Source organism: Hevea brasiliensis, chromosome 9, assembly GCF_030052815.1.
Source record: "Hevea brasiliensis isolate MT/VB/25A 57/8 chromosome 9, ASM3005281v1, whole genome shotgun sequence".
Classification (NCBI taxonomy): Eukaryota; Viridiplantae; Streptophyta; class Magnoliopsida; order Malpighiales; family Euphorbiaceae; genus Hevea; species Hevea brasiliensis.
Window position 1 is genome coordinate 83,019,286 of NC_079501.1, and position 22,926 is coordinate 83,042,211.

Below are 22,926 nucleotides of genomic sequence, written 5' to 3' on the forward strand. Positions count from 1 at the left end.
AGAATATTATTTTCTTACGCATAAAAATGCTGGTGCTATTTTTAAAATGTGAAAAAATAAACTTTACATGATTGTGTGAGTAAATTTACACAGTACTAAATTACCTATCTTTTCTCATACTTCTGAGAACATTTAATAATCAATATTGTCAAATCCAGATTAATTGGGCGGGCCATCTCAATTGTGCGAGGAAACATCCTCTCCCTCCACTGTTTCAGCTTCAAGACTTGCATTTCCATGCAGTTGAAGACTTGCTTTTCGATGACTCGCTCATTTTCCACACGCTTATTCTTGCCGTCTTTCAAGGGTTGGACTATCTATCACTTGGTAGTATTTCAAGAAACTTTGCTTAATTCATTATGTCATGATTTTCCACCATTCTGAGCTCTTCATAGAAGAAATTAATATGAGTCTCTTTATCCACTTAGCTCTCTGGTCATTGCTGGTTACTGCTGCTTTTAGTACTGAGACAGATATTGCTTGCCTGAAGTCTATTAAAGATTCTTTTGAAGATCCTCGAAATAGCTGGAAGTATTCATGGAACTTGAACAACAATACTGGAGATTTCCTCTGTTATTTTAAAGGAGTTGATTGCTGGCACGAGGATGAGAATAGAGTCTTAAATCTCCATTTGGTGAACTTGGGGCTCAGAGGCAACTTTCCTAGGGGCATAGAGAACTGTACCAGCATAACAGGTTTAAATCTTTCAGGCAATCAACTCTCAGGCACAATCCCATCTGATATATGCAACAAAATCCCATATATATCTGTACTTGATCTCTCCAACAACAGTATCTCTGGTGAAATCCCTTCTGGTTTTGCAAACTGTTCTTATCTTAATGTCCTCAGACTCGACAACAACCAGCTAACAGGGCAAATCCCAGCACAAATTAGCTTGCTTTATCGAATCAAGAGCTTTAGTGTCGCTAACAATCTCTTGTCTGGGCCGGTACCTAACTTTAGATTCACTGTTGAGGCTGATAGTTTTGCAAATAATTCAGGACTCTGTGGACGACCATTGGATCCTTGCCTTCGCTCTCCTCCAAATGAGTTCTCTTTTTCCTTCATCACAGGGTTTGTGGTTGGTTATATGGTTGCTATAGCTTTGGTTTTGTATCTTTATTTTTGGTTTTCTATGTCCAAAAGGTCTAAGAAGAAATCGATGGAGAAGAAAATCAAAAAGGGAAGACAACCAATTGATGGAAGAAGGATGGATATAAAGGTAAAACTCTTCTCTCTGTTCCTCTTTCTATGTTATATTCATTTTTTTTTTTTAGTTTAAACATTTCTTTTGTAGGTTTCATGCAAACATAGAAATTATATAGAAATGGTTCATAAAGGGGTTATCGGTTTTCAATTTTAATGGAAAAATTGAATAAATCAATTTAATTTGATTTTTCTATTTAATCTTTTAGTTTTTCAATACAATTTCAGTTATTTTTTAAAAAAAAATTAATTCTTCAATTTAGTTCAATTAATTCAATTAAAAAATCTACTTGAACTAAACCGAATTATGTAATACTGAGTCATTTTTATTATCTAATGTGTAAAACCCTCAACTTTCGCACTCTGTCATTCTCATTTCCTGGCAGACCCATGGCCTGATGGACATTACCCGCACCGCAAGGTCAAACCGCTGTCCAGGCTTCAAACCGCATGTTTTTGCGGTGTGATGGCAGACCACATGTTCTTTACATTCCAAGTGCTTAGACTACAAGGCCAACCTGTGGTCTAAGCACCAAACCGCCAAGTAGACCAAGGTTAGAGGACCGAAATTGCGGTGTAGAATATAGGCCTATTTTATTTTATCTTGTAGTTCTGGATCAATTATATTTGCATGTAGGGAGGGCAACAAACCCATTCAAATCGATTCTTTTATTATTTCAATTTGGTTTGATTTCTATTTTCTACGCCTTAAGTGATTTAATTTTTACGATTTAAAACAGGATTGATCAATTGCATATCTCCAGTTTTAATGCATGGTCAAGTTTTATGCTGTAACATTGGACAATTTTCCAAATTGTAAACGAAAATGGGAACAGAGAAAATGTTTATTAAGTTATCTGGGGAGAGGGTTCTCTGTTTTGAATATGGACACTTTCTAGGCACTTGAGAAAATAGTACATATTCAGGCACTTCTCTAGGCCTACTCTATTAACTCTTCAAAGTCAATTCATTTTGGCTGGGTTCTTAAACTCTAGAACTAATAAAGTAAGCTGAATTGTTCCACAGATGTCTACACTGGAAAGGCTGGTTACCAGAATGAGTTTCAAAGAAATTTGTGAGGTAACTTCAAACTTCAGCAAAGAGAATGTCATCGGTTTAGGAAATATGGGAACAATGTACAAGGCAACACTTCCAAATGGTTGGTTTCTTGCTATTAAGAGGCTGCATAACTCCCAACATTTCAAGAAAGAATTTGTCACTGAGGTCATGACTCTGGGTAGGTTGAGACACAGTAACTTAGTGCCCCTACTAGGTTTCTGCAAAGACAAGAAGGAAATGCTTCTGGTGTACAAATACATTTCAAATGGAACCCTCTTTGATTGGCTACACCATGTCAATGCTATTGATTGGACTTTAAGGGTTAAAGTGGCCATTGGGCTTGCAAGAGGATTGGCTTGGATTCATTACAACCCCAGTGTTCAGGCAGTCCATCTTAACATAAACTCTAAATGCATCTTACTTGATCAGAAATTTGAGCCCAAATTATCGAATTTTGGTGGAGCACTGTTCATCAATCCAAATGAAACTCAATCAACAAGGGACTTCATTGTGAATAGAGAATTCTGGGATATTGGCTTTGTTAAGAAGGATGTTCACAGCTTTGGGATGATTCTTCTTGAGCTAATCACAGGGAAAGATCCTTGCAGGATCATAAAATCTTTCAGCATATTTAATAAGACTCCAAAAGAATTGACCACTGATCTCTCGACAAGTTCTTCTGGGTTCTATGATGCTATTGAGAAATGTATTGTTGGGCAAGGAAACGATGGGGAGATCTTTCAGGTCCTGAGAATTGCATGTGACTGTGTTCAAGATTTTCCAGATCGAAGGCCAACAATGCTTCAGGTGTATCGAGCATTAAGAGCTATTGGAGAGAGACATGGCCTCACCGATGATTCTGATATGTTGTCGCAAACTGAAATTGCCATGTTTAAGTTTGATTTGAAATAACAAAGGCCTAGTGAAGCATCATTAATGTTATATGAGTACTAATGAACTTTATTTCAATAATATTGTAATCCTCTCTAGAATTGTGAGCTCTTGAATTCCGGATGTATTTCGCAAGTATACGGGTCATATCTAATAATAAAGTGATAAGTCAAGTATCGTTCCCACGAAAATTTGCATTTGAGTACCAAAACCATGAATGAAGAGATTATTTGACTATTGATATATGTAAATGTAAATAAACTTGATGAAATTAATAAAGCTAAGCAAAATAAGCAAATAGCAAACCAAATAAACTCTTAAACTAAATGAAATTAAATTAAAATAACAATGGATAATTAAAATCAAAGACTAATTAATGGTGAAAATGATTCTAGAGTTCGGGTTTATACATAAATTAATTGGGATTTGTCTTAGTTTATCCAATTTTAAGAGAAAATAGAGTTTGAAAGTTATTAATTCTAAAATCCTTTAATATTTTTTTTAAGCAAACTAAAGAGTATTTTAAGAAAATCAAGCCTACTTTTTTGCGATATTTGATTCACATAAAATCCATTAATTTTTGTATTCAATCAATGAATTATCTTAAATCCCTAGTTTATTTCTAAAACAAGGTGTTTTTAAGTTCTAATCCTTGATTATCTATCAATGACTTTCACCTTTTGGTCCTTCAATAAAAAATTAAAAACAATACCCAATAGGTACCAACATTAAACAAGTAAAATAGGCATACAAGGAGAAGAATCAAAACTCATTTATATAAAATCTGAAATAAACCGGTCCAAATCTACAAATTAATCTAAAACATAATTCCCAACTCTGAAATCTAAAGATTTTACTCACTCATGGTAATATTTACAAGAGAAAATGATGAAGAAGAAGATAGAAACATGATAATAAGCTAAAAATAGATAAACCCAAGTGGAATAATCCAAAATCTTTAAACTCTGTGGCTTCCAAACGTCTCCAGTAGCCACTTTTGCCTAGAATTAATGGCGCCTCCTCCTTTCCTTTTCTTTCTTGTGATATTTCTCTTTCTTTCTTCTTAGGGTAAAAATTAGAAAAAGATAATTTTATATGATCCCTAAAGGTGCCCTAAAGTAGGCCAAAAAGGATTAAGAATCACTGAATGCATAGGAGATGAGGTATAAAAATTTCTGTCAACATGTATTTACACGCTTCTGAAGTGTCTGCTGACATAGTTGCTTTACCCTAAGCAACATCTTAAGCAAGGTTCTAGGCGCTGCATTGCCTAGTGGCACAGGGTAAGCAAGTTCTTCATCAAATCTCGTTTGGTTTTTGTATTTCTGTGAATTTCTGCTGTGCTTAACTTTCAACTTAGCTTGAGCCATATCTTAAGCACTGCCATATGCCATAAGCAAGATCTTAAACAACTTCTTAAGCAAATCTAGGCAAATTTGATGTTGAAAATTCTGAAGATGCTGAAATTTAGCCACGCTTGACTTACGATTTACCCTATGTCATGGACTAAGCAATGTGATATACCATAAACAATTTCTTAAGCAATATCTCAAGTAAATCATGGCAAGCTTAATTTTCAAAATTCAATTTCTTCAAATTCTTTCATACTTCAAAATTCCAAATCTCTTCAAATCATCTCCTAATGTAATACCCTCATTTTAGGTAGTCCGTACATTCTACTGTTCCAGTGACTAATGTCTTTTTGGACAGTTAGGATGTTTGGAACTACACTTAAACTAGAGTGATGAGAGATAAATTGATTGAATAAAGATCAAGTAAAATTAAAGAAAAGTAAAAGAAGCGAAGTGCAACTCAGTTAAATGACCCGAGGTCCCGGCGATGGGTGACCCTAATGGGAAGCGACTGTGAAGACAGTTGCCAAACCCCGGACTCGTGGAGAACCTTGTGAAATAATTATTTGATGATACAATGGAAGGGATTTACGAGGATTAATGACAATTAAAATTTTTAGAAAAATACAAGAAAATTTATGTCAATCGGTACATACAATTATAACTCGATGAACACAACGGAGGGCATTTTGGTCATTTCACTCTTAGAGATGAATTTTGATCTAAATGTCAATTAAAATTGGAAATTGGAGAGATTAAAACACTAAAAATGAATTAAAATCATGAATTTGTTTAATGGAAAAAGGGAAAAAAAAAGAAAAGAAAGAAATAAAAATATAAATGAGTTATGACATAAGCATGATGTCAAAATGACATCATTAAAATTTGTAACCAATTAAATATGGATAGCCACATATATGTAAAGATAAAATTAATTAAATGGACAAAGAAATGATTATCTTCTTCATCCCTTAAGCTTGGCCGAACCTCTTTCATGGAGTGCATCCACCATTTTCAACTTTTTCTAGCTTGATTTCCTTCCAATTTCACCCTAAAACTCAAACTTGCCTTCACTAAAATTTACTCCTACACCTTGAGGAAGTGTTTGGCAGCCAAGAAATTGAAGGAAAAGTGAAGTTTAAAGCTTGGAAAAATCTCCTAGTAAGATTAGTGCTATTCCCTTCCTTTCCTTTTTTTGTAATCTTGAGGTTAAGTATGAATATGGAAAGAATTGCAAGGAAAATTGAGAAACTATGCATGTTTGATTGAAGAGAAATTTTGGCCAGCATGTGTAGTTGTGGGAATTGATGAATTTAATTGAAATTAAATGTGTTTATTGGAGTTTCTTAGTATGTATATGTGATTAGAATATTAAATTGCATGGTTTGCATGAAATGGAAATTGTGGAAGCTAGGTTTTGGAACTAAATTTGGGGGATTGATGCAATGTTGTTCAATTGATATTGTTGAGGTTGATTATTGACTAATTGAAGTGCGTTGAATGTTTTGAAGTTGGTAGTAGTGTGGAATGATGGTATTGGGAGTATTGTTCTTGCACAGGGAATTCTGGACCTATGAGTCCAGTGTGTTTAGATGAGCATAAGTAGAGCTAGACAGCTCCAATTGGTATGAGGCCAATTGGAGATGAAATTTAAGACCTAAAGCTAAAATTTTCTTGAAGAAACCTGGCCCAGAAACTGCCCACAAAATGCCTTAAAATTTGCTTGAATCTGGAACCAGTGTTCTGGACCTGGGCAGAAATGATGAAATGATTAGTGTTTGGTCAATTAGGCATAATTACTCTAGGAAGCTCCAAATGGCCTGATTTTTGAACCCATGGAAAATTTAGACAAAGTAGAACATTTTTTATGAAGACCAAGAACCCTAATTCTGACCCTAACCTAATCAAATTTCTAAGCAAAATTAGCCTAACAATCTGCCAGAACCAAAACTGACCAGAAAAATCTGGACATTGACCAATCCGACCAGTTGTGACAAAAATACCATAACTTGGTCTACAAAACTGCAAATGTAGTGAAACAAAAGCCAAAATTTCTATGAGACCTAGAACTACAATTTTGGAGTTTTGACCAAAACCCAGAACCTAATGGAACATAGACAATTTGCTAGGATAATTTAGTACTTCCAATCCTGGATTTCTGAACCTGAAACAAAATACCAATTGACCCCGAGACAGTAGTTATACCATAATTTTCACTAGGAAATTTCAATGAGGATCAACCAAATTGACTTGGAACCCTGAGAAATAGAGCTATAACTTTGGTGCATTGACCAGAATTCTAATCTTAAGGGAACTTAGAGAAATTGTTAGGAGAAGTCAGAACTCCAAACTTGGAATTTCTGAATTTGAGGTATTTGGCCATTTGACCCCCGGATGGTTAAAAGACCATAACTTTCTCTAGAAACTTCAATTGATATGATCTAAATTGATCTGAACAGCTAAGATGAAGGCATAAAACTTTGTTTTAGGAACCTAGACCCAATTCTAAGCCTAAGTACTTGGAAATGTATGACAAAGAAGATGGAAAATCCTAAAACTAGTAGTCTTATAGGGTTAAGCACCCTAGACAATCCTTAATCAATTGACTATAACTAGAGTTATACCACTTCAAATTGAATGATTCAAAAGGGAAATTTAAGTTAGCACATAAAGGAACAACTTCCATAAAGGAAGTATGGCCAAATGGACTATGCATCTTGGTCAAATTGCTAGAGGAAATTAAGATATAAAATCTGAAATCCATGAAATGTTCATGGATTTCTTGGAATATGAATGGTAACTCACCTAAATGACTTAATGAATACCTAAATCATGTGAATAGGTAGTTGGGGTTTGTATTCCCATCACAAATAGAACACATAATACATTAGTAATGTAACTTGAAATATGAAATGTAATTAACATAAATGGATCGTTAAATGTATAAATGAGGTGAAGCTATTATTAGGACTTATGTTTCCATTACAAATAGAATAATAATACCTTGCTCAATAAATGGTACATGAAATCAATTGATGTGAATTGTAATCAACATGAATGATATGATGAATGCATAAAATATGTAGAAATGAGATTTGGAAATTTATGCTTCTACCATGAATAGAATCAAAATACTATAAAATATAAATGGAACATGTAATGAAATAATGAAACATATAAATACTTAATGGTATTGTGCCCATGTATTGCCTAGACAAGTGTGTCAGATTGGATAGATTGGCATGGCAATAAGGGAATGATTTAGCAGTACTGCGTAAGACTTTATGCCCGTTATTAAGGCTTTATGCCCTCATTTATGGCTTGTATGCCCAATTATGTATTACCATGGCTTCTCAGCCATATTGATTGCATATGTGGTTGATGTTATACGTCTCATAGTATGAGGGCCCGAGGCACCATGGTGTCCAGTGCTAGCTATATTGATTGTATACGTGGTTGACGTTACGCATCCCATGGTATGACGGCCCGAGACACCATGGTGTCCAGTGTCAGGGACCCGCATATCCAGTCCAGTCTGCCTATCATAGGTTACTTGGGTAGTGAAATAAGTTAAGAATATTACAAATTAAATAAAAGATAAGAAAGATCTAAAATGAATTAGATTAGTTCTAAAAATTTATTTATTATGAAATGATCCAAAATACAGAGAAAATGTTAAGTAAAGTAATGTAAAGGCTAGAAAAAAATAAGTATAACTTAAACAAATGCATCTTCCATAATAGTATAAACATAAATTTGAAATTTTATTAAATTTATATATTGTATATTATTATTGTAAACTATTGAAATAATCACTTACAAAGAACAACAAAAATGACAAAAGATATTTAATGTTAAAAATTTCATATGAAATCAAATAATTATTGATTACTCAAATTATGCTCTATTTTTATTTTATTCATATATATTATTTCCTTATTATATTATTGCATCACTAAGCAGAAATGCTTAGCGCGATGGATTGTTTCCTCGTGTAGGTACTGAAGATAAAGCCCAGTGGACATTAGACTAGTATTCTGAAGTCCAGTCTGCAGAAGTGTCCAAGGTGTCACCTCCTTAGCAATGCATGTAGATAGGGCCCATATAGGTCATATTAATGTATTTTGAGCATTATAAATATTCCTACAATTTTATAGTGTAAATTATGAATTTATGGAATTACATTTGTATATGATGTAAATTAATGAAATTTGAATATTTTCATATATGAATTGAGCATGAATGGACATGTATGGAAATGAATGTGGAATTGAAATGTATACATGATGATTGAAATAATGACATGGTTATAATGAATATGAATGAAATTATTATTGAAAAATATTGTTGAAAATTTTTAATAGGTGAATAGTGAAACACATCAAACGGTAATAAAATATGGGAAACTCTGTTAGTTTCTCCTTAGAATATAATTGATTTTAAAATATAATGAAATTAAAATTATTAGAGGAATTAAGTAAGAAAAGATAAGGTGCTCCGGCACCTAATGTGACACGCCTTGCTCGGCTACACTATAGATCGGGTAAGGGGTGTTACGTTTATTGGTATCAGAGTACGGTTTAGGCGTTTCTAAACCTAGATGGATTGCATATCATGCATTGCATTCAAAAGAGTCAAGGTGACACTAATGCATATCATGTATGGATCCTGATTCACAAAGAGCTATAAAGGAAAAGGTGAAAAGCCGTGTTTTGTCTATGGGTGATATGGGAAGCAGGGGAGATCCTGCTGTGCCAGTGCTAGAGGTGCCTGCATAAGCCTAATAAGCTTTATTCATGTAGATGACCGAGTTCTTTAGACAGATTACTGGGACAGTTTTGCAACCCTAACCACAGTAGAAGTCTCATTTGGAGAAAATAAGGAAGTATGGGGCTGTAGACTTCAAGGGTAAGAAGGAAGATGACCCTACAGCTGCTGCATATTGGTTAGAAAAGACTAAAAGAGTCCTGCAGCAATTACATTGCACAGTAGAATAGAGCTTAGAGTGTGCAGTTTTATTGCTACAGAAAACTGCATATCGATGGTGGGATGCTACAACCAAAGTAGTGCCGCCAGTCAAGGTGACTTGGGATTTCTTTCTGATAGAGTTCAGAAAGAAATATATTACCTTTGTCCATGAAGAGGAATAGAATAGGAGTGGTGATCAATAAAAAAGAGAATTTGGACAGTCTAGTAATAAGAGGTCTAGAGAATCATTAAGTCCGACATCTGATTAGAGTAGGAGACAGAGGCCCAGGCCCATATCTAGAAAAGGCCAACTAGAGACACCAGTAGTGAGTATACTGGGACTAACAGTGAGAAGTTCTACACCAAGAAAATGTGGCCATTGTGAAAAGTGGCATAGAGGTGAATGTAGGGGGTTGACTGGAGCTTGTTATAGATGTGGGGCCATGGACCATTTTCTGAAAAATTGCCCTAATAAGAATTTTTCACGGATGCAGATAGAGAAACTATCTTCCACTACACAGAGTGATAGCAGATTGGAGGGATTTGAGACAACATGAGAAAGTGAAGAAGCAAGGAGGTAGTAGTTCCTCGACTACTTAGATCAGGTAAATTTCGAGGATGAAATTTTTGTTAGAGGGGAAGAATTGTAACGCCCTCACTTTAGGTAGTCTGTACATTCTACTGTTCTAGTGACTAATGTCTATTCAGATAACCAGGATGTTTGGAACTACACTTAAACTATAGCAAGGAGATATAAATTGATTGAATAAAGATCAAGTAAAATTAAAGAAAAATAAAAGAAGCAAAGTGCAACTCAGTTAAATGACTTGAGGTCCCAGTGATGAGTGACCCTAACTGGAAGCGACTGTGAAGACAGTTGTCAACCCTTGGACTCGTGGGGAACCCTATGAAATAATCATTTGAGGATGCAATGGAAGGGATTTACGAGGATTAATGACAATAACAATACCAAGAAAAATACAAGAAAATTTATGTTAATCGGTACAAATAATTATAACTCGATGGACACAACAAAGGGCATTTTGGTCATTTCACCCTCATAGATGAATTTTGACCTAAATGTCAACTAAAATTGGAAATTGGAGAGATTAAAACACTAAAAATGAATTAAAATCATGAATTTGTGCAATGGAAAAAGGGAAAAGAAAAGAAAAAAAAATAAAAATATAAATGAGTTATGACATAAGCATGATGTCAAAATGATATCATTAAAATTTGTAACCAATTAAATATGGACAACCACATATAAGTAAAGATAAAATTAATTAAATGAATAAAGAAATAATTATCTTCTTCATCCCTTAAGCTTGGCCGAACCACTTTCATGGAGTGCATCCACCATTTTCAACTTTTGCTAGCTTGATTTCCTTCCAATTTCACCCTAAAACTCAAACTTGCCCTCACTAAAAATTACTCCCACGCCTTGAGGAAGTGTTTGGCAGCCAAGAAATTGAAGAAAAAGTGAAGTTTAAATCTTGGAAAAATCTCCTAGTAAGGTTAGTGCTATTCCCTTCCTTTCCTGTTCTTGTAATCTTGAAGTTAAGTATGAATATGGAAAGAATTGCAAGAAAAATTGAGAAACTTTACATGTTTGATTGAAGAGAAATTTTAGGCAGCATGTGTAGTTGTGGGAATTGATGAATTTAATTGAAATTAAATGTGTTTATTGGAGTTGCTTAGTATGTATATGTGAGTAGAAAGTTAAATTGCATGGTTTGCATGAAATGAAAATTGTGGAAGCTAGGGTTTGGAACTAAATTTGGGGGATTGATGCAATGTTGTTCAATTGATGTTGTTGAGGTTGATTATTGACTAATTGAAGTGCATTGATTGTGGTTTGAAGTTGGTAGTAGTGTGGAATGGTGGTATTGGGAGTGTTGTTCTTGGCCAAAAGATATTTAATGTTAAAAATTTCATATGAAATCAAATAATTCTTGATTACACAAATTATGCTCTATTTTTATTTTATTCTTATTTATTATTTTCTTATTATATTATTGCACCACTAAGTAGAAATGCTTAATGCGATGGATTGTTTCCTCGCGTAGGTATTGAAGATAAAGCCTAGTGGACATTAGACTGAGATTTTGAGGTCTGGATCTGCAAAAGTGTCCAAGGTGTCACCTCCTCAGCAATGCATATAGATAGGGCCCATATAGGTCATATTAATGTATTTTTTGCATTATAAATATTCCTAAAATTTTGTAGTGTAAATTATGAATTTATGAAATTACATTTGTATATGATGTAAATTAATGAAATTTGAATATTTTCATATATGAATTGAGCATAAATGCACATGCATAGAAATGAATGTGGAATTGAAATATATACATGATGATTGAAATGATGAAATGGTTATGATGAATATGAATGAAATTGTTATTGGAAAATATTGTTAAAAATTTTTAACAAGTGAATAGTGAAACATGCCAAACAGTAATAAAATAGGGGAAACTTCGTTGGTTTCTTCTTAGAATATAATTGATTTTAAAATATAACGAAATTAAAATTATTAGAGGAATTAAGTAAGATAAGATAAGGTACTCCGGCATTGAATGTGACACGCCTTGCTCGGCTACACTGTAGATCGAGTAAGGAGTGTTACACCTAAAGTATCATTGACCTTCAATTCACCTCAAAACATATTAAAAAAATCAAAATTATAAAAATCCAATATGAAGTAACTAAAATTAACAATTAAACTAAAATAAAGCTAAAAATATAATAAATACTCAATTATAAGGGCAAACTGGATGCAAAACTATCCTAAAATGCCTATATAAAATAAGTGTAATAAATTCTCTCAAACTAAAACCTTTGCTTGTCCTTAAATAAATTAAAAATAGGCAATGCAATTGGGTACGTTCCCTTAGATTCCCGAAAACTACCTATCCAAGTTCTTAAGCTTACCATTAGCCATCAATAAACCATATACCTACTTTCAAGGTATAAAGAATTCAATTCTCACCCAAGCTATCATTTCTTAGCCTTGAGTCAATTATCCATCTCATCAAGCCCAAACCAATCAATTTCAAAGAGATATCATACCCAAATAAAATATAGAGCAATTCATAGACTAAAGTATCTTAAATAATAATGATGAAAATAAATGAAAGGATGAAAGATATCCCAATCTCAAAGACAATTCTCCTATTTTGATCTCCACTAATGTAGTAAAACACTATAAAAAGATCAAAAGGACTTTAAGGGTTGTAATGGGATAAAGGGGGTAATAATGTGGCTAACAAGGAAAGGATAAAGTAAACAAAGCATGAGAATAATCAAATTATTAAATGATCAAGATATACAATTTTTTTCTTTTTTTTTTTATTGAATGAAATGGTAGAAAGAACTTTACAATAAATCACTAATATCAGTGGACCTTTTCTATTACACATAAATATATTATGTAAACGGAAAAGTAAAAATGCCTCTTATTAATAAAACAGGTACAAGATACATACTAAATGATATGCTCTAGGGCATACTACTAACAAACTGTAGCATAGGTCCCAAATAGGGTAAAGTGAATGATAACTTGTTGAAATTCAAAAGAAAAAAAAAAAAGAACGATAATGTGTTGGTTGACGTAGTAAAATTAATTTTTTTTTTGTATGTAGTTGTTAATGTAACAGCTGATGTACATGGCATGAACTTTAATTTTTTATTGCATTAAAAAATGTCAATAATAATAATAATAATAATAATAATAATAATAATAATAATAATAATAATAATAATATAAATTATTTGAGACAATAGGTGGGAGGAGAGAGAGAGGGGGAGAGGAATAAAGAGAGAAAGAGAGGTGAGTGGATGGGTGTATATTTTTTTCATTTGTTGATAGTGAAGGAGAGAGAGAGAGAGAGAGAGAGAGAGAGAGAGAGAGAGAGAGAGAGAGAGAGAGAGAGAGAGAGAGGTGGATGGATGGATTTTTTAATTTTAAATAAATAAAAATTTATCTATTTTCATTAATAAGTTTTATAAATACTGTCAAAAAAATATAAGAGGAGAGAGAGGGTAAAATTATTTGTTTTGTTATTCTAAGTAATATAAATGTTCATTTCTTACAATCGTATTAAGTAATAAAAAATTAATTTTGATTAAGTTATATTAAAATTAGTAAACTGGCTGTAAATAAAACAAGCTCATAGAATTGTCTATAATTGATAAAAATAAAAAATTTTTGAAGTTTTTTTATTATTAAAGTAACGCTGCATCAGTATTAATATATAAAATAATAATATTATTATCATGTTAGTCGTCATATCAGCAACAACATAATTAAAAATTAAAGTTCATGCCATGTTAAAATTAAAAATTAAAGTTCATGCCATGTTAGTAACATCTTATAAAAAAATAATATTTTTACCACGTTAATTGCCACATCAACACCCAATTAGTCAAATTATTCAACTAGTCATAATTAGTACTAAAATTTTAAATTAGCCCAAAATCGACAAAAAAAAAAACTATAGTTTAAAAAAAAGGGGTAAAGTTTTGGCTTTTTCTTTTATCCATTTGGCCTAAAATAATCAATGAACTTAATTACTGAGCATAAAATCATTTTAGAGTGTTTAGTCACTATAATTAAAATTTTAGGGCATTGAATTAATGCAATTATAATTTTGAGAGATAAAATTTAAATTTTTCTAAACATTTTAGACTTTGACTATGTATAATTGCACCCAATGTGAAAGGTTTAAATACTTAATTGAAAATTAAAACAATTGAAAAAATTATAAAAGAACATAAATATTTAGTGTTTTATCTCCGGTTGACCTCAAAACTATCATTTATAACCAATTAAATGTTCCGTAGATTGTGGAATAGAAAATTTGAGGACCACTAAATGAATGAAAATTAAATATTTTTACTTTTAAATTTTGGCGTAATGTTCAATTTGTCTGTTGCATTTATTGGTTAGTCTATTCAATATTTTTGGAATAATTAGCCAAATGTTTTAATTTATGGTTAATTTAAATTATGTTCAATCAAGTGAAACTCCAATTTAGCTCATTTTCAAACAATTAAATAAATGAATTAATAAATATTATTTTTATTGTTTTATATCGTTAATCCAATTTCTCTTTTAATTTTAATGTTGATTAGAATTGCAATATTTATTTAATTATACTTTTTAAAATTGAGATATGAGATAAGATGTTTTCAAAAATTAGAGTACCTCGTAAAGTCAAGTTAAAACATGGTTTTAAATATTTAAAAAAAAAAAAAAAAAAACCTAATCTTTATCAATTTTTAGAATGTTATCCCATCCATTTTTTTAAAGAAAGAATAGAATGCATTTATAAAAAAGTTAATTGAAATTTAAAAAAATATATTTTAAAAGACTAATTTAAAAATTTCCCATTACATAATTTAATATATAGGCTAAGGCTAGAATTAATTAAAATTTAAAAGATTTTCTTTTCGAAATTTTTGTTTAATACAAAATATAATTATAATAAATATTGTAAATACTATGAGATATCTAAATAAAACACTGGTTAACTAATGTAAATAATAAAAGCTGATGTCTTATTCTAATGATGAATGTGACACTTATTAATTGTAAATAAATAACATGAAAGTAATTTTTTAATAGGAAATTATAAAATAAAATTTATAAAAAAAAATTAAATGAAAATTGATAAAAATATTATATTTCACTAATAAGAAATATTTTAAAAACTTTAATAATATAAATTTTAGTTTTCATAAGTAAAAAAAAAAAAAAATATATATATATATATATATATATATATAATAAAAATGTCTTAATTATTTTATGACAATGACCTCTCCGATGAAGGGACAAACATATGTTTTTTCACAAGGTTTAAATTTCATCAGTCCCATACTTAGAAAATAAGATGAAGGAAAATAACTGAAAAAACTAAAAAGAATATAACTTTTTTTTTTTTTTTTATTTAGGAAAGAAGAGAATAAAAAGAGAAAATAAAATAAATATTATTTTTCATTGATTTGGAGAGGAATAAGAAAAGTTGTAAAATAAATTTTTTTTTTTAATTATCATTTTCAAAGAAATCCCAACCTTTCACAAATTTTACAACTATGCCATATCCTTTTTTTTTTTTAACTGTTACACACTGACCATTTGACATTAATTTAATTGCACATTGTTAATGACAGGGCACAATTAATTAGTTTCTAAAAGGTTAGGTTGTAATTATTAAAAAAAATAATGGAGTAGAATTGTAAAAAATTGATAAAGGTATATATATATATATATATATATATATATATATATATATATATATATATATATATATATATATATATAATTTAAATTTAAAAAAAGTTTCATGAGAGTATACCATATAAGTTATTAAAAATGCTTAAAAAAATAACATATGGCACCTCTTTTTATATTTATTTTTAAATTTATTTATAAAAATTAGCTTATTATATTAAATATTATTTTTTACCTAAATATTTTTAAATTTTAACTATTTCTTTTAAGAATTTTAATATTTTCTTTCGTTTACATATTCAAACATTATAAAACTATAACTATCATATTATATATCCTTAAAATCAATTATTTTTTACTTAAATTCTTAGTTACATTAGAGAAGAGGATAAATTATTTTTTTTAAAAAATTATAAATAGATATATATTTTTAAAACATTTTTCATATTTAAAATATAAAAATTTTAATAATGATATTTCAAAAATTGCCAAGTGAAATATATATATATTTATTTTATTTATCTTTTTGTTAGTATATATCAAACAATTTTAAAAATAATAAAAAATTAATTAATATTACACTCTAAATTTTTAAATACTTATTTTATGCATAAATTATTATTTTGTTTTAATATTGATAGATTCATAGATATAATTGTTTAAGTGATCTGAGGTAACCTTCTTCCTCCACTCAATGCCTCAATGATCTCTAGTTGTTCTATGAGTAGATATTTGATTTTATTTATAATTTTCATATTATTATACATTCAAGGCATGCATTCGCATTCATTTGTAAATATATGTATATAGCTAAATCTTAGACATGGCTTGTATTGTATCTTTATTTGATAAAATTATTATGGGTGTCGCCTTAAGGTAATTTAGAGCTGTGTGTGTGTCAACGTGCGTGTGATATGATATTGGATATGGATAAGATAAGTGGAATGGCCAGAGCTTGACTCGCTGGAACTCGATTATTTTTGTGGATAAGTCGGGGTGAGTACGTCTTTGAATTGATCTCGCTGACCCCGCATTTAGATTATTAAGAGAAAGTCCGGCTTGAGTTGATATCGCTGGTAGGTATTGGATTAAGAGAGCTGTATAAGAGATCAGCTCCCATATTTATATACAGTGATATGACACACAGTTATTCATACTTAGGGATGCATTAGCCTTAGTAGTTATAGAAATTACATTTAAAATCAATATCTTACTCTATGAGTCGAACGTTCACTCCTGTTCTACCTCAGGTAACAAGAGAGCTCTTTAAGTTTAACCTGTTTTCTTCCTCGCAGGTTTACCAGAAATAGATTTATTATGTTTTTATTTTCTTAATTGTTTATATTCTAGAAACTTCGCATGTACCATTAGTGTATAAAACTTTCTAGGATTGTAATAGCTTATTCTGTTGGATGTTGTAAAAGTTATTATGTGTTGGTGCTTGGATGAGGGAGCTGAGCTTCCATTGGATTATATGTATTTGTTTGAGGATTATGAGGGTGAGCTGAGCTCCTCAAATTGAGATATATTATGATTATAGGTTGGGTGAGCTATTGCTCCCTATTGGGTAGCCTAATTTATGGCCAAACTCTGATCATTTATTTCCTTGGATTTAGACTATAGTTATAGGATTTATGATTGAGCTTAGAATAGTTAAGCTTATTACGAGCTTTTGGGACCTTATACTGACTCAAGTCTTAATGCCGGTTCGACTCATAATTTGGATCGTGACAATTAATCAACTTATTTATTTGTTAAATTTCAAATAAAATTATAATTAATTAAAATTTTATTATATAATTATAAAAAAATAAAATATCATAAAATGAATATTAAATTATGTTATTAAAATAAAGTAGTAAATATTTCGTTCGACGCACGGTAAAAGTGCATCATGGAACAGAAAAAGTCAGGATCAGCTATGAAAAAAAAAATGAAAAAGAAAAAGTCAGGACCACTAAATGAATGGAAATTAAATATATATTTTTTTTAAATTCTAACAATATGGACTTTGCTTTTGGACGTTATCATTTTTCAACGTTCATGGAAATTCTGGCAACGTTTCTTATGGGCTTGACTCAGTAATTTCATATTGTAATTATAAATTATTTTCATGATGAACAATTATGCATCAAATTATACATTTCTTGCTTCTGTTAATTAAGTTACGTTGGAGCCGTGAGATTCAAATATGGTCTTTAAATTCTTACTTTATTTGAAATTATTTTGTTTCATTTTCTCTTTTTTTCTCTTTTCATTCCTTCTATTATCATATTTTACATGCAATTATTCATCTTTGGTTCCTTGTTTTGATGCAGTTTCTTTCCATACTTATCTGGTCATTGCTGGGTACTTTTACTGCAACTGTGGCCACTGAAACTGATCTTGCTTGCTTAAGATCTATTAAAGCTTCCTTGGAAGACCCTTTTGGTTACTTGAAGTCTTCGTGGGACTTGAACAACAATTCCGAAGGCCACATATGTAGCTTTACTGGAGTGGAAAGCTGGCATCAAGAAGAGAACAGGGTTTTAAGTCTCACGCTTCCTGGCCTGGGTCTCGGGGGTGGATTCCCTCTGGGCATTCAGAATTGTACAAGCTTAACAGGCTTAAACCTTTCGAATAATGAGCTTCAGGGACCAATTCCATTTAACATCTCGAAAATACTACCATTTATTACAAGCCTTGATCTATCCTTCAATAATTTCTCCAGTGAAATACCATCAAATATTGCCAATTGTTCTATTCTAAATATTCTTAAACTAGACCACAACCGTTTAACAGGTCATATTCTTGAACAAATTGGTTGGCTTACTCGGATCAAGACCTTTAATGTCAGTAATAATCTATTATCAGGGCCAGTGCCAAGGTTTCAGAACGCTACAATTTCAGCTGACAGCTACACAAATAACGTTGGACTCTGTGGGGCGCCGTTGGACGAATGCTTAGTGCATCGACCACGGAAACTTGATTTTTCATTCAAGAGTGGGTTTGCGATTGGCTATATGGTTTTATCGGTTTCAGTTGCAACTGTGTATGCGTCCTATTGTGTACCTTGGGTCAATGTGGGGAAAAGGAATAAGATGATCACAGTTGCAGCTATGGTTATGCTGATGATCAGAAGAAGCAAGCACAAGAAAACAGAAGTTGACCAATTGGATAGCATGTCAACTATGGAGTTCCTTCTAAAGACACAGGTTCTCTTTCTCGCTCACAACCTTGAGTCCTTAGTTATAGTCTATAATCATCTTCTTCCTTTCTATAATTGTAAAATAGCATGATAAATTATATAAATATTAGAATTAAGCGTTAATGGCTAAAAATATTTCAGACCTGTTTTGTTTTTGCAATTTTGTCTATATTTATAAACTTATCAAAATTAATTTAGAATGAAAAAAAAAAAGTTACCAATTTTAATAAAGGTGATTTGTTTAAACTCGATGCCCTTCAATACTAATCAAGCAAACCCATCCACAGATTTCTCGCTCAGAAAAGTCTATTACAAGGATGAACTTCAGAGATCTCAGCATTGCTACAGAAAATTTTAGCCAGCAAAATATCATTGGGGTGGGACAAATGGGGACCATGTACAAGGCAACCCTTCCTAATGTTAGTAGTATGCCCTAGAGCATATCATTTAGTATGTATCTTGTACATGTTTTATTAATAAAAGACAATTTCACTTTTCCGTTTACATAATATATTTATGTGTAATAGAAAAGGTCCATTGTTATTTTGTTAGAAATTCTATTCTTAAGTTAAGAATATGAGTGATAGCATTTCTAGCAAAAGTATCATAAATTGGTTCACAATCGAGAATACTTCACAATAAGGACATGACTTATCCAGAAAGATTGTAATCATGTTTGTTCCCAAGGTATTTATATGAGATATAAATAAAATGGAATGTTGAGTCTCATGCCATATAACAAACATGATAGGCACTTATACATGATAAGAAGGCCGAATCAGTGACGCATATGACAAGCACATGGAGTTTACTCTTATCAATGTATTGTCATATATCATATCAGTGCATATAATCTTTAGACCTGAGATAACACAGTTATCTTGTATATAGGTGGTTTGAGTTTGATATTGCTTTCATTCTTGTACTGTGTATGAGTATATAGGCATGTGTTGGCTCCTCCTAGTTATATATGGAGGTAGGTGTTGATCAAGATGGAATCTATTACCCTAAGTAAATAGGAATAAAATCCTATGTTCATTTAATTGTTCTTGATATTTCAAGTTTCTGGCCAAGACAGACATATTTAGTCAAAAAAGAGTTTCTGACAAGAAAATCTAATTAATCAAGAACTGGAATTAAAAGAGAATATAATATTCATAGCAAATGGGGTTTGGCATAAACCATGACTCTAGCTCGAATTGAGATTTTGTAACAGAGAGATTCTACTACATGGTAACATATGATTAAAGGTTCATTTAAAGGTATTCCTTGTTACTGATTGGGTAGCCATGGCATGCTATGCTAGGTGTCAGCCATGGTCTATGAGATGTCTAAAATGATTTAGAGAAATCATTTATGGTAAGAAAAAGTTCTGATGATATTAAGAGTTGATATCATATCTCATTGTCAATTAGTGATGAGCCTAGTTAGTCACACTCATAAACAAGTAATCACCAAGTAAAATGTGATTTAATTGATTAATTAAAGAGTTTAATTGATTAATTAAATAGGTTTGGTTTGCAAATAAGATTGCAAAGTCCCTAGCATGACTTGAAACTAAATCTAGGTTATTGGATGTATAGTATAAGTTAAATTTATATTTAAAGTGTTTAAATATGAATTTAATTATGAGAAATTAATTAATAGAGATTAATTAATTAATTTATATTTGATATAAATTGATTAGAAGAGGAGAAATAATTATTTTAGGTTGAGAACTCAAAATTAAAATACAAGAGTAATTTGGTCATTTCACAGGGTGATATGTGGCACCATGAGATGGTGACACATGGCACTATATAAGTTTGCCATTTGTCTTCCTATCATGCAAGGTGATCAAAGTCGAGATTAAATCTAGCTTTGACACTTGGCTTAATGTGATTAGGTCAATTAAAATTAAGATGCAATTAGGTGATGACATGTGGCAAGGGTTTTAAGTGATGACCTAATTATAAAAGGGAAAAGAAAGAAAAATAAACACACTCTTCTTATTCCCTCTTGTGTGCCGCCACCTATAGCTCTTTCTCCTCTCTTCATCTTCTCTCATCAATTCAAAGAGAATTGCCCATATTCCTTTGAATTAAAATTGCTAGAAATTATTTCTAGTGTCCTATATATCTACAATCTCTCTAAAGGCAAATCCCTAATTTCTAATTGGTTGGCAAAGCTTGAGAAGCTAGTTTAGGGGCTGCCATTGGTGATCTTGGTGTGGACAAGCTAGAGGGACAACATTTGGGGTCCTAGGTGCTTCACAAAGGTACCAATTACATCTACAGTGCATCAAAAGGTTAGTGCACATATTATTCTTTTAATCTAGGGTTCTAATGAATTAATTTATTAATTCAAAAATCTTAAATGGCAAATGTAGATCCTAATACATATTAAAAGTGTTTTAATATGCAATTGAACATTGAAATCAATTAGGCACATAATGGATATGGCATGATGCATGAAACCCTAGAAGAAAATTTTTGAATTCAATGTTCTAATCTAATAATTTTCATGCTTTCGCTCCTTCAATTGGTATCAGAGCCACTATATTTGCCATTTAGATTATTCAAAATGAGATTTAATTGTGTGATTTAATCAAAAGTTGATTGATTCATTGTTGGTTGCATCAAAAGTATGGCGGCATGGATGGCACCTTAATGGTGCACATGGTTGTTTGATAGCACCTCAATGGTGCGCACGGTATGGGGATGATTATACAATTGTTATATGCTTTGATGCCCATAATTATGCACATGACTAATTGAATTGTTTAATTAGGAATTATAATCACATAATTAAATTTGTTTGAATGTGATTCAAATTTGAATTTTTAAATTTGGTTGAATGAGATTCAAATCTGAATTTTTAAATTTGTTTGAATGTGATTCAAATCTGAATTTTTAAATTTGGTTGAATGAGATTCAAATCTGAATTTTTAAATTTGTTTGAATGAGATTCAAATCTAAATTTTTAAATTTGGTTGAATGAGATTCAAATCTGAATTTTTTAGTTGAATATGAGATATTCAATTTAATTTTAGTGTGTATGTTTTATTTAATTGTTAAATAGTAATATGCATGATGGATGATCATGGACAATAGAAGACCAATGTGATTGGATTTATTTCTTTTATTTTTCTTTGAGTTGCAAATTAATTAATTTATTTTGGTGGCATGTATTATAAAGGTTGTAATATTTTTGGGTTATAATTTCATTTATTTTAGGACTTTAAAGTCCATGTTCTTATAAATTTGCCTTGGTATGCCAAGGATTACTTTGTAATTGGATTGCAAGAAGATCAAGGAGGTCAAGAGCATTGGTGAGACCAGTGGAAGGAATTCAAGATCAAGTGTTGATTATGTACTCCTTCAGCAACTCTTGTAAAATGAATGAATGGAATGCACCTAGGAATGCCCTGATTCAATTCTTGGTGGCTCAGAATCGAATCCCTTAGAAAGTCCATGATCATACCATATTTATTGTTTATCCATGTATGCATGAGATGTATGGGAATGTATGCAAGTATATAATATATGCATGCCAAATGGATTACATGATCCTGTAGTATACCTAATGAATTACCAACTTCGTCTCCTGATAACCCATTAAATACACTACAAGGGATTTTAAAACTTTTCTTACTTCTTTTTATAGTGGTGAGCACTATTTACAGGTGTTAAAAATTTTTGAACTGAAGTGAAACAGCTAACACATATGAATAATTAAGAATTTCTGCAAAAATTTTGGCAGAGTGCCCTCTATAATTTGAATAAAACAGTTCTTCAAAAACCTGTAAAAAGCACTTCAAATATATTTCTCAATCTCAAACTCCAACATCCAAATCAACACAATAAGTTTCTCAACATTTGTCCACTCAATCCACAATAATTTTCCAGTGTTTTCAAAAGCTGAGATAAAAGAAATATATCACAATATTTACAAACCAAAATAATTTACAAATTTAGTTTACAACTTTAATGTACAATTTTAATTTACAACTGCTCAAAACCAAGAACACTATATACATGCAATGA

General features: G+C 31.1%; 1 protein-coding gene and 1 pseudogene across 1 annotated transcript; both read left to right on the forward strand.

Annotated features, from left to right (window-relative positions):
• The first annotated feature begins 179 nt into the window (after positions 1-179).
• Positions 180-3,347, forward strand: LOC110655491 (probably inactive leucine-rich repeat receptor-like protein kinase At5g48380). Its single transcript, XM_021811805.2, has 2 exons — positions 180-1,222; positions 2,233-3,347. Exons 1-2 carry the CDS (start codon positions 365-367, stop codon positions 3,175-3,177), a joined length of 1,803 nt encoding a protein of 600 aa, XP_021667497.2. The 5' UTR covers positions 180-364; the 3' UTR covers positions 3,178-3,347.
• Positions 3,348-9,169: 5,822 nt separating this feature from the next.
• LOC110655411 (probably inactive leucine-rich repeat receptor-like protein kinase At5g48380) overlaps positions 9,170-22,926 on the forward strand; it is a 38,320-nt pseudogene continuing 24,563 nt past the window's right edge.